The sequence below is a fragment of the Dasypus novemcinctus genome, chromosome X (genome assembly GCF_030445035.2).
Source record: "Dasypus novemcinctus isolate mDasNov1 chromosome X, mDasNov1.1.hap2, whole genome shotgun sequence".
In the NCBI taxonomy this organism is placed as follows: domain Eukaryota; kingdom Metazoa; phylum Chordata; class Mammalia; order Cingulata; family Dasypodidae; genus Dasypus; species Dasypus novemcinctus.
The window spans coordinates 112772435-112788548 of NC_080704.1; the positions used below are offsets into that span (position 1 = coordinate 112772435).

The 16114-nt window shown below is 35.6% G+C and overlaps 1 protein-coding gene across 1 annotated transcript in view; it reads left to right on the top strand.

Annotated features, from left to right (window-relative positions):
* The window catches only part of NRK (Nik related kinase), a 295895-nt gene that overhangs the window by 226139 nt on the left and 53642 nt on the right, over positions 1–16114 (top strand). Inside the window, 1 exon segment of the mRNA XM_058291117.1 lies at positions 1136–1230. Coding sequence (XP_058147100.1) covers positions 1136–1230 — 95 coding nt within the window.

Below are 16114 nucleotides of genomic sequence, written 5' to 3' on the forward strand. Positions count from 1 at the left end.
CACTTATCATGTTCAAGATACTTGACGTTATGGACAGTTAGCAGAGATTTGAGAGTTCATAGTATGTATATTCTTACCTCAATATTTTTAGCCCTATATATTTATGTTCTCAGTTAATATCATTAGGAAACCCTGGAAAAATCTGAAAGCAAGACGGATAACTTTTTCTCTGTGCTCAGTGAATGGGTTGGCATGGTCCTTTTGACTCCAAAGGAGGAAAAAAAGTTTATAGTTTTTGGTAGCTAGTTTTGATGAAATGGGGCATGATTTTAAAATAAAATCCAATATATAAAAATCAAACTTACTTTTAAACTAAAAGTGATTTTTCATTTTAACCAAAGGATTTTTTAAATTTATAAATGAATAGCAAATACATTGCTTTTAAATATGGTTAAATTTATACAATTAATTTAAATAAAACTGAAAATTTTCTTGAAATTTGGTGTCATAGAGAAAACTTGTCATATCTAGACATGTCATTAACAAACTCATTCCTATTTAGAAATTACAAAGCAACTATAAAATTTAGCAACAGTGGTCCAAAGCAACATTCTAGATATTCATTGAATTTGAATAGTAAGAACAAAACTGCAAAGAAAAGCAAAAAATCTTAATGTATTTTATCTTATCGATCTAACCCATCTATCCATCTATCCATCCATCCAACTTTCTATCCACCCTTCCATGTCTCTAAATCAGGAACAGGACATAAATGTCATGAACCCCAAATATTTAAAATCAGGATGATAATAGAGGAATATTTAGCATAACAAAAACTTAGCTTTTATCATGCTAAAATTCTCACATACAATGTATGTTTTTTGCTGCTACTCAGATAATATTGTGTGAATATTAGTTTAAAGAAAGTTCATAGGAATTTTTAGAAATATTGTATGTGAAGGACATATACTATATGGAAATAGTTTTTTTTCTCTATTTTGGAAACTTTCTCTGTTTGAAATAAAACAAGTTGAAGGAAAATGGAAATTGGAAAATATACTTGCGTTCTGCTTATTTTCATTTTGATATATACCCATATCTTTAAGCAAAACTGTATTGTTGGTTTTTATGCTTAGTTATAAATTAACTTTATGAGTGTTAGGACATGTCTCATGCTTTTCTGTCTTTCCAGTAGTGTTCCCCAACTGTCACCTTTGGAACAAGCTCAGAAGTCCATTTACATCAGACAAAAGAGTTCACAAAATCCTCACAGTTGCCCAGCAGCATCAGGTGATTCAAACCATAAAATTTGACAGTCAAAACATAGACTGGTTATGGACGATAACTCTGGTTAATAGTACAAATATAAGAATATTTGTTCATGAACTAGAACAAATGTACAACACTATGGCAAGGTGTTTATAATAGGGTGGTCTATGGGAAAACACACCTAATGCAGACTAAGGACTAGAGGAAAAAGTAATATCGTAAAACTCTTTCAACAGCTGTACAAAAGTACCACTCCAATGCTAAGTGCCAATGGGGAGGGTATGTGAAGTATGTGGTTTTACTTTTTCAGTAATGAATGTGTTCTAAAATTGACTGTAGTAAAGATTGCACAAGTCTGTGATTATCCTGATAGCCATTGATTGTACATTTTGAATGGAATGTATGGTGTGTGAATATATCTCAATAAAACTGCTTTTAAAAAACCAAAGAGCTAATGATTAACAGTTATATTGATGAAGTCAAGAAAAAAGAATTTCAAGAAAGAATGAATTAAAATTTTTAGGGAGGTCAAGTAGGATTATGAAAAGAAGGCCATTAGAATGGCATTCGGGTAATCAGTGGTGACCTTTAATAAATAGAAATTAATTTTCTGAAGTTTCTTCTTCCAGTTTGTTAGAGTTAAGTATATGTCTAAGGATGTGGGGAGAATGACTTTCATTTAGCTTTTGTAGCAGGTGAGAAAAATATGAGAAAGAAACTTAGGAGAGGCCACATCAACAACCTAAAATTTATAGGCAACCTTTAAAATATTGGTTGGAATAATTGTGGGCATGATTTTTATTTATCTGTTTTTTTAATTTCATGTCACAAAATTAAAATATATACAGAATCTCATAAACATTTCTAATTGTTTAAATTGACGATTTCACTCAGGATATGAATTAATAAAAAATGACTTCACAAATTGAGATAGGAATTTCAAGCAAGTGTTTTATTTTAAATGTTTTTTTAAGAGAGATTATATTAATTAGAGATTGGTGAAATATTAGCAAATTTGTGTCTTGGATCATAAAATCTAGAATTATTGACTTAAGCAACCCAGGTGTAATTTAAGGGCAAAATACCTTATTGGGTCCCTATCAGTGAAAATGTGGCATATAGATTTAACAAACATAAAGGGGAAATATAGTCATGGATCAGAGTAGACTTATTATTACTTTTGTAATGGAAGAATTTGTAATGTTGACATAAAGATAGAGGGTACCAGAGATTCTGTGGGGGTGGGTAATAAAAGAATAGGTAGAACATAAGGCATTTTTAGGGCATTGAAATTCTTCTGCATGACATTGTGATACTGGATACAGATCATTATAAATATTGTCAAATCCTATGAAACTGTATAGTGAAAAGTGTAAACTAAAATATAAACTATAGACCTTGGTTAGTAGTAATGCTTCAATATTTGTTCTTCAAGGATAACAAATGTACCACAATGATGTATGATGTTTATAATAGGGGAAAATGTGGAAAGGTATGAGGTATTGAGAATCCCTTATACATTTTTATAAATTTTATTGACACATATTAATAAAGCATACATCCATCCAAAGTTTATAATCAATGGTATTAGGTGTATTCACATATTTGTGCATTCATCACTTGAATCATTCTTAAAGCTCTTTCATTATTCCAATAATAAAAATAATAAATGAAAAACAAACAAAACTCATCACTTCTCAATCTATGCTTCTTCTGCTGTACATAGCTGTATTCTTTTTCCTTCTCTCAATATATTTGTATTTATAGTTTGTAAAAACAGTCTTGTATAAATAACATCACTCATATTTGTGTTTTTCATGTGATTTTACTATCTTATACAGTAACATATTCGTTTTTAGCTTTCCATTTGCCAATATACAAGACCTTAGACTTTCCCTTTCAAATACTGTCATACTCATATATAGCTCTGCTAGTTACAAACACCATACTGTGCTATCACCATTTCTATTCATTTCCAAAGATTTATAAACATCCTTTTTACCAGTTCTGTGCAGATTAACCCTCAGCTTTCCATTCTCTTCCCTCCTTCTATTTTCTGGTGACCTATATTCTAACTATTAATTCCATGTGTTTAAACAATATATTTAGTTCATAATAGTTCAATCTTATATTATTTGTCCTTTTTCGTCTGGCTTACTTCACTCAACATAATGTCCTCCAGGTTCATCCATGTTGTCATTTGCTTCACCACTTCATTTCTCCTTCCCACTGCATAATATTCCATCATGTGTATATACCACAACTTGTTTACCACTTCTTCAGTTGATGGACACCTGGGTTGTTTCCAACTTTTGGCAATCGTGAATAACACCACTATAAACATCAGTGTGCATATGTCTGTTTGTGTCTCTCCTCTCTGTTCTTCTGTGTATATACATGGTAATGGTATTGCCAGATCACATGACAAGTATGTATTCAACTTCCTTAGGAACTGCCAAACAGTCATCCAAAGTGAATGTACCATTCTACAATCCCACCAATAGTGAATAAGCATGTCAATCTCTCCACATCTTCTCCCACGTATACAGTTTTTTGACTTTTTAATAGAGGCAGTCTAATAGGTGTGAAATTAGGTCTCATTGCAGTTTTTATTTACATTTACCTAATTGCTAGTGATATTGAACATTTTTTTGTGTGTTTCTTTGCTATATGTATTTCTTCTCGGACAACAGCCTTTTCAACTTTTTGTGCCATTTTTTAATCAGTTTGTCTTTTTATTGCCGAATTCTATTATCTCTTTGAATATCATGGATATTAAACCTTATCAGATATGTGATTGCCAAATATTTTCTCCCATTGATGGAGTCAGCTAATTTTCACCCTTCGGAATAGGCCTTTGAGTTGCAAAGGATTAATTTCATGTTTAATTTTAGGTTGTTGATCCATTTTGAGTTAATTCTTATGTAAGGTGTGAGATAGGCATTCCCTTTCTTTCTTTTGGATATGTACTGAAAAACAATGTTGACAGTGGGCATCCTTTTCTTGTCCTTTTTCTCATCGGGAAATCTTTCAATTTTTCACCATTGAGTGCAATGCTAGCTGTAGCTTTTTCATATGTGAACTTTACCATAGTGAGAAAGTTTCCTTCTATTCTTTTCTGTTGAATTTTTTTCATCAAGAAAGGGTGTGGTATTATGTCAAATGCCTTTTCTGCATCAATCAAAAGGATCGTGTGATTTTTCAATTTATCAATTTATCAATGTGGCTTATTACACTATAAGATTTTCTTTTGTTGAACCACACTTGTGTACCTGGAATAAAACCCAATTGATCATGGTGTATAATTCTTTTATTGTGCTTTTGGATTAAGTTTACAAGTATATTTTTGAGAATTTTTGCATTCGTATTCATTGGAGATATGAGTCTGTAATTTATTTTGTAGAATCTTTTTCTGGTTTTTGGTACTATGGCGATGTTGGTGTCATAGAATAAGCTTGGTAGTGATCTTTCCTGTTCAGTTTTTGGAAGAGCTTGAGCAAGATTGGTATTATATCATATTTGAGTCATTGGTAAAATTCATCTGAAAAATGATCTGGTCACGGACTTTTCATCTTTGGGAGGTTTCCATGACTGGCTCAATTTCTTCACTTTTCAGTTGCTTTGTTGAGATCTTCTATCCCTTTTAGGGTCAGTGTAGATGGTCTGTGTTTCTAGGAATTTGTCCATCTCCTCTAAATTGTCTAGATTTTTTCTCATACAGTTGTTCATAGCATTGTCTTATGATCTCTTATTTTCAGCGGGGTCAGTTGTATTGTCCACTCTTTCATTTCTGATTTCATTTATTTGTGTATTCTCACTTTTTTCCTTTGTTGGTCTAGCTAAGGGTTTGTCAATATTGTTGGTTTTCTCAAAGAACCAGCTTTCGTTTTCTTTTTTATTATTATCTATTTTTAAAGATACATAAATCACACAAAATATTACATTAAAAAATATAAGAGGTTCCCATATACCCCACTCTCTATACCCCCCACTATTCCAACATCAACAGCTCTTTTCATTAGTGTGGTACACTCATTGCATTTGATGAATATATTTTTGAACAGTGCTACATAACATGGATTATAGTTTGCATTGTCGTTTATACTCTCTCCCAGTCCATTCAGTGGGTTATGGCAGGATATATAATGTCACTGCAATATCATTCAGGACAACTCCAGGTCCCAAAAATTCCCCTATATCACACCTCTTTTTCTCATTCCCTACCTTCAGCAACTCCTGTGGCCACTTTATCCACATCAGTGATATAATTTCTTCCATTGCTAGAATCATAAAATTCTATAGTAAAATATCAGGAAGTCCAATCTGATCCTTATTTTATTCCTCCATACTGAAGACCCAGGGATGTTGATGCCTACACCACCTCTAATTTGAGAGGGGGCTTAGACTCCACATGGCTGATGAATGGCATTTTCCTGCTTGCAGTTGTAGATACTCTTGGTTCCTTGATGTGGTGGTTGACCATCATCACCTCCTTGTTAACTGACCTGGGTAAGTCCAATGAACTGGAGAGTAGGTGTTGCAACTCTTCTGAGGCTCAGGGCCCATGTGGCACATGGACAGTCTAGAGATTCAAGTCTCTTGAACATACACAAACCCGAGGGACAACCATGGGTTCAGTAAAAGTGACAGAAGAGGCATGTGTAGAGAAGTCGTATCTGAGCCCAACTCCATCACTTTCAGGTGCTCAAATTTCAAAGTAGGGCCCAATGGCAAGACACTGAACTTCAGAGCCATCTGCCATGACTGTAGGACCTGGTTCTCTCCAGAGCTCTCAGGAGCCTCATTATTTGGGGTGGTATCTACTTTGGCAATCTATTAGATCCTGCGGAGATGTGCATAAGCATTATCTCTGGAATGACCTCCCAACTCACTTTGAAATCTCTTAGCCATACAAACTTTTTTATCTTTACCTTTTCCCCCTTTTATTCAAGATCTTTTTCCAGTTGCATTGCTAGTTGGTGCCTGGTAGTAATTCCTTGGGGGCAGGGAGCTTTATCTTTGGAAGTCATTTCCCATGATAGGGGGAAGGTAATGCATTTATATGCTGAGTTTGGATTAGAGAATGGACACATTTGAGCAACATGGAGGCTATTAGGAGGTAACTCTTATGCATCCTACATCTCTAGGCCAAGTTGAAATTTCAAGCGTGTGGGTTCATGAGCATAGTTATCAGTATCAAGAACCCATCCTTGGACCATCTTTCTTCACTGGTCTTTGCCCATGTGCTTGGGAGATTTTTGCTCTTCCATTGGGGGATGCAACAGAGCTTCCCAGGATGAGACCATATCATCCTTAGTTGTTGTGTGAAACTCTACATGCTATCTCAATACCCAAACGAATATCTGAACATATCTATAAACCCTATATGCATGCCCTGGCAAAATCCCTCCCACCCATGCATCTCCCATCAATGACACCCCAAAGCAGTGCTCTTCCCCTGCCATAGTTGAACCCCTCTGTCATCCAACACATCTTCAAAATGAAGCCTTATGTATTGCTAAATTCAGGTGATAGGAAAATGAAATAGTAATAATAGGTTTAAAGATTAGAATTAAGATAAATAAGAGTTTAGAAAAACTAAAAAAAGGAAAAAATAAATTGGGCTACTAAAAAATGAAAAATACCATAACAATTTTTTGACATTTTGCCTTTCATCACTGTAATAGGTGTTGCACTGTATGTACAATGGCTAGGCAATCTCTTCCGTCTCTCCCTCAGTTTCTACATCTTTTTCTTTTTATTATGTCTTCAAAAAAGTTTTAGGTCACAATAAATTCACCTAGAGAATTTCGGGGACTCCCATATACCCAGCATCAAACCCTTTTCCCACTTCCCCAGCAATGATTGTTTTACATGTGGATGTTACCTTTGCTACAACTGATGTACAGATATTGAAACATAGCTAGTAACCATGGTTCCATTATGGTTTGCATTATGGTTTACATTTTAGACTGTACACTTTTTTAAATTTTTGGATACATTATGATTTACATTAGGGTTTACATTTTAAACTATATACTTTTATGAATTTTTGGTGAAATTTAACATGGCCTGTATCCAACATTGCACGATCATGCAGAACACTTTCATTGTACCCTCCAGTTACCCCCTCTTCCATCTATTCTATTCCTCACTCCCTCTCCCCTCAGGTCCCACAGTGACATTCAAGCTTCACTGCTTGAAGGACAAGATTCATAGATACTTGAAACAATGCTGAGGTTTGACACTCTAGTCTGTACTCCCCTATTGGGAGCCAACCATGCTTTCTAGAGACACACTCCCTTTTGTTTGAGAGCATCAGGCCTCCCCAGGATGGGGGTACAACACCTTCCCGCTCATTGTATAATTCTCAACCCACTGATATAACATGCTATGACAAGATGAACACTCACACACTCCCTAGAAGTCTGTCCCAGGTGCATCCTGTGCCAAATGCCCCCATCAAACACCTTAAATCAGCAACCCTTCCTTATTATATTTTCTAAAGAATTTTCTCAACATTATAGTTTCAAACACGTACCTGACAATCTCCTGTGTTCACGCGCTTACACCCAAACCTCCCCCAATTCCATGGATCATCAGACACTTTTTCACGACCCTTGCCTCCTCAAGCTTGTACAGCCCAACCCAATAGTATCCCTATGCCCCTATCTTATCACTTCTCTGCTTAATTACTTACTTCCACTTTACCACAGATTTTGCCCATGTGAGTGTGGGCTCACCACCTTCCTTCCCCACTGATTTACTGTATCCCGATCTTCTAGTCTTTAGCTGTCTGAGACATCTTGATTTGCTTGATTCATATCACAGAGATCATGTTGTGTTTGTCCTTCAATGCCTGGTTCGCTTCACTCAACATAAGGTCCTCATGATTCATCCATGTTATCCCATGTGTTAGTACTGTATTCCTTCTTACAGCTGAGTAGTATTCCATTGTATGTATATACAATATTTTGTTTATCCATTCCTCTGTTGATGAGCATTTGGGTTGATTCCGACTTTTGGCAATAGTGAATAATGCTGCTAAGAACATTGGTGTGCATACGTTGGTTCATGTTCTAGTTTTCTGTTCCTCTGGGTATATACCCAGCAGTGGGTTGCTGAGTCCTATGTCAAATCAGTTGCTAGTTTTTTGAGAAACTGCCAAACTGTCCTCCACAATGGCAGGATCTTTCTACATTCTTACCATCAGTGTTTGAGTGTTCCTATTCCTCCACACCCACTTCAACACTTGTAGTACTCTGTTTTTTCCAATAGCCGCCAGTCTAATGGGTGTAAGATTGTAACTTATTGTAATTTTGATTTGCATTTCCCTAATAAATAGTGAAGTTGAGCATCTTTTCGTGTGCTTTGTAGACTTTTGTTTCTTCTTTGGAGATGATTCTGTTCAAATCTCTTGCCCATTTTTTATATGGGTTGTTTCTCTTTTTATTTTCGAGATAGAGGATTTCTTTATATATGCTGAATATTAGGCTCCTATCAACTAGATGGTTCCCAAATATTTTCTCCTGTTGAATAGGCTGACTTTTCACTTTTTTGATAAATTCCTTTAAGGTATAAAAGGTTTTAATTTTGAGGAAGTCCCATTTATCTATTATTCTTTTGCTATTTGTGCTTTGGGTGTGGAGCTCATAAAGCCATTTTCTATTACAAGGTCCAGTAGATGCTTCCCTACATTGTCCTTCAAGTTCTTTATAGTTCTGGCTCTTATATTTAAATCTTTGATCCATTTTGAGTTGATTTTTGTATAATTGTGAGATGGTGTTCCATTCTCATTCTTTTGCATATGGATATCCTGTTCTCCAAGCACTGTTTGTTGAAGAGGCAATTCTTTCCCAGTTGAGTGAGATTGTTGGCCTTGTCGAATATCAGATGACTATATATGCGAGAATCTATATCCAAACTCTCAGTTTGGTTCCATTTGTCAGTATGTCTATTCTTGTGCCTATACCATGCTGTTTTTAATTCTACAGCTTTGTAGTATGTTTTAAAGTCTTCCCATTTTATTTTTCTTTTGCAATATTTCTTTGGCTATTTGGGCCCTCCGTCCTTTCCAAATAAATCTCACAGTTAGTTTTTCTAGTTCAATAAATAATGCTGTGTTGTTTTATTGGGATTGCATTAAATCTGTAGAAGAGTTTTGGTAGGATAGACGTCTTAATGATATTAAGTCTCTCTATCCATGAACAGGGAATATTCTTCCATTTATTTAGGTCTTCTTTGATTTCCTTTAAGAGTGTATAGTTTTCTGTATATAAGCTTTTTACATCTTTAGTTAAATTTATTCCTAGGCATTCAATTTTTTATATACTATTGTAAATGGTTTTTTTTCTTGATTTCCACCTAAGATTCCTCATAATTGGAGTACATAAATGCTATTGATTTTTGTTCATTGATCTTATATTCTGACACTTTACTGAACTCATTTATAAGTCCAAAAAGCTTTGTTGTAGATTTCTCATGGGTTTCTATGTATAGGATCATGTTGTCTGCAAAGAGTGAAATTTTGATATCTTCATTCCTAATGTGGATGCCTTTTATATGTTTCTTCCTTTAGTTCTTAAGCAAGTACTCCTAGCACAGTGTTAAATAGGAGGGGGGATAGTGGGCATCCTGGTCTTGTTCCTGATCTTAGAGGGAAAGATTTTAGTATTTCACCTTTGTACATGATGTTAGCTGTGGGTTTTTCATATATACTCTTTATCATTTTCAGAGAGGTTCTTTCTATTCCTATCTTTTGCAGTGTTTTTTATCAGGAAATGATATCGTATTATGTCAAATGCTTTTTTGGCATCTATTGATATGGTCATGTGATTTTTTTCTTTTAATCTGTTTATGTGGTGTATTACATTAATTGATTTTCTTATGCTAAACCCTCTTTACTTACCAGGGATGAAACCCACTTGGTCATGGTGTATAATTTGTTTGATGTGTTGTTGAATACAATCAGCAAGCAATTTGTTGGTGATTTTAGCATCAAGGTTCATTAGAGAAACTGGTCTATAATTTTCCTTTCTTGTGGTGTCTTTGTTTGGCTTGGTATTAGGGTAAAGTTGGCATCCTAGAATGAGTTAGGCAATGTTCCTTCTATTTCAATATTTTTGAAGAGTTTAAGCAAGATGGATGTTAGTTCTTTCCTAAAAGTTTGGGAGAGATTATCAATTCTTCTTTCAACAATGTAGTCTGCTTATTTGTTTCTAGGAATTTGTCCATTTCCTCTAAATTGTCCTGGTTGGCATAAAGCTTTTCAAAGTATCCTCTTTGATAGATTTTATTTCTGTGGGGTCAGTGTCGATATCCTCTTCCTCATTTCTTGTTTCGTGTATTTGCATCTTCTCTCTTTTTTTCTTTGTTAGTCTAGGTAAGGAATTATCCATTTTATTGATCTTCACAAAGAACCAGGTCTTTGTTTTGTTTATTTATTCTAGTGCTTCCTTATTTTCTATTTCTTTTAGTTCTGCTCTACTCTTTGTTATTGCTTTCTTTCTCCACCCTTTGGGGTAGTTTGTTGTTTTCTTTACTAATTCCTCCAAGTGTGCAGTTAGGTATTCAATTTTACCTCTTTCCACTTTTTGGTATATGAATTTATGGCTATTAATTTCCCTGTCAGTACAGCTTTTGCTTCTTCCTATAAGTTTTGATATGTTGTGTTGCCATTTTCATTAGTTTCAAGGTAGTTACTGGTGTATTTTGTGATTTTCTCCTTGACCTAATGTTTTCCTAAGAGTGGGTTGCTTAACATCCATATTTTTGTGCCTAATCTGCTTCCTAGTCTTTGCAGATTTCCAGCTTTATTCCATTGTGATCAGAAAAATTATTTTGAATGATTTCCATCTTTCTGTATTCATTGAGACTTTCTCTGTGTCTGAGCATGTGATATAACTTGGAGAATGATCATGTGCACTTGAGAAGAATGTATATCCTGGTGTATTTGGGTGTAGTGTTCTGTGTATATCTACTAGGTCCAGATTCTCTAATATATTATTCAATGTATTTGTTTCTTTATTGATTCTCTGTTGAGATGTTCTGTCTAATGGTGATAATGGCATATTAAAGTCTCCCACTATAATTGTAAAGGCATCTGTTTCTCCACTTATTTTTCCCAGTGTTTGCCTCATGTATTTTCAGGCACTCTAGTTAGGTGCATAAATATGTATGATTGCACTTTCTTCTTGAAAGAGTACCTCTTTTACTAATATATAGTGTCTACCTTTGTCTCTCAAAAGAGTTTTACATTTAAAGTCTATTTTGTCCAATTTAGTATAGCTACTCCTGCCCTTTTTGGTTATTGTTTGCTTTTTAAAATTTTTTTTCAGCCATTCACTACAACCTCCTTCAATCCCTGAGTGTAAGGTGGGTTTTTTGTAGACAACATATAGTTGGGCCATATTTCCTTATCCATTCTGCCAATCTGTGTCTCTCTACTGGTGATTTTAATTCATTAACAATGCTATTACTGTCAAAGAATTACTTATATTAGCCATATTTTCTTTCAATTTGTGTGTGTCAGATGTTGTTTTTATTTCTTTTTTGGTTTTTAATTGTTCTTATACTCTCCTCCAATGCTGTCTCTCCTGTTCTTTTTTTTTCCTTTCCTGCTGTAGAATTCTCTCTAGTATTTTTGAATGGCAGGTTTCTGATTAGCATGCTCTCTTAGTTTCTGTTCATCTTCAAATATTTTGAACTCTCCATCATTTTTGAATGCCAGCTTTGCTGGATGGAGTATTCTTTGCTGGAATTTTTTTTTCTTTTAGTACCTTGAATATGTCATACCACTGCCTTCTTGCCTTCATACTTTCAAATGAGAAATCAGCACTTAATCTTATTGACCTTCCCTTGTTTGTGATGGTTCTCTCTTCTCTTGCTGCCTTCAGTATTTTCTCTTTGTTTTGAGCATTGCGTAATTTGACAATGTATGTCTTGGAGTAGGCCTGTGGGGGGTTTTACTGTTTGGGGTGTGCTGTGTTTCCTGGACATGTACATCCATTTCCCTCCATAGATTTGGGAAATTTTCAGCCATTATTTCCTCCAACACCCCTTCTGTTCCCTTTACTTTCTATTCTCCTTCTGGAATGACTATAATGCATGTTTGTCTGTTTTATGTTGTCATTCAAATCCCTAAATCCCTGCTGGATCTTTTCAATCTTTTAATCTATCACTTCTACTATCTGTTTGATTTCAGATGTACTACCTTACACATCACTAATTTTTTTCCTCTGCCTGTTCAAATCTGCTGTTATTTGCTGGGAGTGTATTTTTGATTTCTTTGATTGTGCCATTCATCACCATCATGTCTGTTATCATTTTGTGTATGCTTATAATTTTTTTCAGTATGCTCTCCAAGTGTTTTCTTAATATCATTAATCTCTTCCTTCACTTCATTAAATTGGGCCATGATATTTGTTTGGAGAACTTTGATAAATTGTTTGATGTTCTGCTCCTTTTCCTGGTTTTGGGTTTGTTTTTTGGACTGGGCCATTTCTTCCTGATTATTTGTATGGTTTGTAATTTTTTGTTGCTGTCCGGTCATCATTTTATCTTGATGGGTTTGTTCAGTTGATTAGCTTTTTGGCCTAGTCTTGGGTTTTATTTAGTTGCTGTTTTTGTGCATGTGTTCAGTTTTCTCTTTGACACTTCATTCTTCTTCTTCAATTCCCTTGTTGTTGTCTAAGTTCCCTTGAAGAAAAAAGATTTGGGCCAGTGAAAGCAAAAGTGGTAAGAAAAGATAAAGTATAAGATAATATAATATTGATAGTAAATATTAACAAAAGAACCATATAATACCTAGGTGAATGAATGTTAAATTCATGTAAGCAGTGTAGAGATATAGAAATAAAAATGTGGAGTACCTACAATGAATTGGGAAACTGAATATAAAGAAGAATATAGTTTGAATGAAAAGGTCAGCATGATGAGGAGAGAGGGAAAGAGAAAGGAAAGGACACAAACAGAAAATGTTAATAAAAGATAGAAAACAGAACAGAAGTGTTAGAAATAAAAAGCCAGAAAAACTGGGGGCTAAACAAAGAGAAGTGAAATGTAAGAAGAATAACAGAAGATGGAAGATAGAAAGATGTAGGAAGGGAAAGAAATAGCATTGGTAGCCAAATCAGTACACACAGAAAGGAGGAAATTGAGGAAGATTAAACACAGCAAACAAGAAACAATCTGGCAGCACATAATTTAATAAAAAGGGGAGAGGTATAAAGAGGAAGGAAAGACAAGAAAACAAAAAAATGAACCAACCCACAAGCAAGGAGTCAACCAAACATTAAGAAAAAACAGACTTCTCTCTTAAGCCCCTGTGGATCTTTGTCAGGCTGTCAGTGTTGATCAACCAATTACCCTGCAGCTTTCTCACTGCATAGTTTGAAGTGGTTTTAGTAAGTAAACTAAGTTAAATTATATAACAAAAGTAACCTTTTTTTAAGGAAGAATAAGAGACCTGAGGGAAGCTAGTACAAGGATAATGTCTGTGTTTCCCTGTCATAAAGTATCAGCTAGATCTTTAATATCCCAGTGGATCTCTACTCTAAGAGGAACCAGGAATTGAACAAGAGAGCTTGCACTTTCAAGTTTGAAACTCCTACTGAGCTAAACTGTCTTTCTGTGTTGATTTGCTCTTCAGAAAGAGTCCCTTTACCTGGGGCCAGATTGACACTTAGCAAATGGATCAGCTGCTAACTTGGAATCTGTCCTCCTTTCTGCCCTTTTTTTAACTGCTGTCTCTCTCAGGGCAGCAGGAAGCCTGTGAGTTCCCTTTTGAAATTCAAATGAGACTCTGGTGAATTAACTCCCCCTAGAAAATAATGACTCAGTCTCTTTGAAAGAGAGTATCCACACCTTGCCAGAAACCCTAAATATGCTCTTGGAAGCTTATTAAAGCCTTCCTACTGTCCCCCCCCCCCCCCCTTAGGTGGGTTGAACAGAACTAGTTAATTGCCGGACTCCACCTTCTCCCAGACCAATTTTCCCTGTCCCAAGGAGGTTCGGTAATCAGACTGCCTCAACAGATTCACTTCTCCCCCCTATCTGGTTTCTCCTCAAGTCAGCTGGTATGCTCTTCAAAGCTCAAAAAAGTGGGGTCCAGACAATTGAACCTGCATTCAGGTTACCCCGCTCCACAGTTCACTAGAACCCTCCCACTCTCAGAGTTTGTCTCCTCCAGTTGGGTGACTGACAAAGGTCAGGGAACCCTACATCTTCCTGCCCTGAGGGAGGGCTTAGCCATCCCACAGCTCCAGCCTCAAGTGCCAGAGACTCATGGTTTTATCTTGAGCAACCCCTCTTTTTGTCGTGCTTTCTCCAGATGAATACCCTGAAGCCTCATGTTTTGTAGGTTTCCAAAACAGCTCACTCAGGCAGAATATTGCCCTCACTCAGCCTATCCTTTGCAAGAGAGATGATGTGGGTGCACTCAATCTGGCATCATCTTTCAGTTCTGTTGATTCTATTTTTTTATGTTGTCCTCTAATTTATTTATTTCTGCTCTGATATTTAATATTTCTTTCCTTTGGCTTGTTTTGGATTAGCTTGCTCTTCTTTTGCTAGTTTTCTCCAGTTGTTCAGTTAGATCTTTAATTTTAGCTCTTTCTTTTAAAAAAATAGCATTGAGGGCTACAAATTTCTTTCTCAGTACTGCCTTTGCAGTGTCCCATAGGTTTTCATATGTTGTGTTCTAATTTTCATTAGTCTCAAAATATTTGCTGAATTCTCTTGCAATTTCTTCTTTGACACACTGATTATTTAAGAGTTTATTGTTTAACCTACATACATTTATGAATTTCCCTTTTTCCATCCATTATGGATTTCCAGCCTCATTCTGTTATGATCAGAGAAATGTTTTGTATAATTTTAATCTTTTAAAATTTTCGAAACTTGTCTCATGCCCCAACATATGGTCTAACTGTGAGAAGGTTATATGAGTGCTTGAAAAGAATGTATATCCTGCTACTTGGGGTACAATGCTTTATAGATATCTGTTAGGTCTAGTTTACTTATCATATTCATGAAGCTCTCTGTTTCTTTACTGATCCTCTGCCCAGATATTCTAACCAATGCTCAAAGTGGCATATTGAAGTCTCCAACTAGTATTGTAGAGACATCTATGTAACTCTGGTCTTTCAGTAACATATTCTATCAGTTTTTGCTTGTCTGTGAAGAATTTGTACTCACTTATATTATTTCTTCTTTTTTTTCTCTCTCTTTATTTTTTAATGTTACCTTAAAATATATATATCAGAGGTCCCCATATACCCCACACCTCCCACATCACACTCCTCCCACATCAAAAATATTTTTCATCATCATGGCATATTCATTGCATTTGGTAAATATGTTTTGGAACACTGCTATACCACATGGATAATGGTTTACATTGTAGCTTACACTTTCCTCAGTTCACCCAGTGGGCCATGGCAGGACATACAATGTCCAGCATCTGTCCTTGCAGTACCACCCAGGACAATACCAAGTCCTGAAAATGCTCCACTTCATATCTCTTCTTCCCTCTCCCTACCCTGAGCAGCTACCATGGCCACTTTCTCCAAATCATTGTTACAGTTTCTTCCATTATTAATCACAATAGTTCCATAGTAGAGTATCAGTAAGTTAACTCTAATCCATACTCTATTCCTCCATCCTGTGGACCCTTGAATGGTTATGTACACCCCACCTCTATATCGAGAGGGAGCTTAGATTCAGATGTGACATTTCTACACATGCCTCTTCTGTCACTTTTACTGAACCTGTGGTTGGCACTGGGGTCGGTGTATACTCAGGAGACGTGAATCTCTTGACTGTCTATGTGAGAACTGGGCCTTAAGCCTCAGCAGACTTGCAACTTCTACCCTCTGGTTCATTGGATTTACCCTGGATGGCAAAC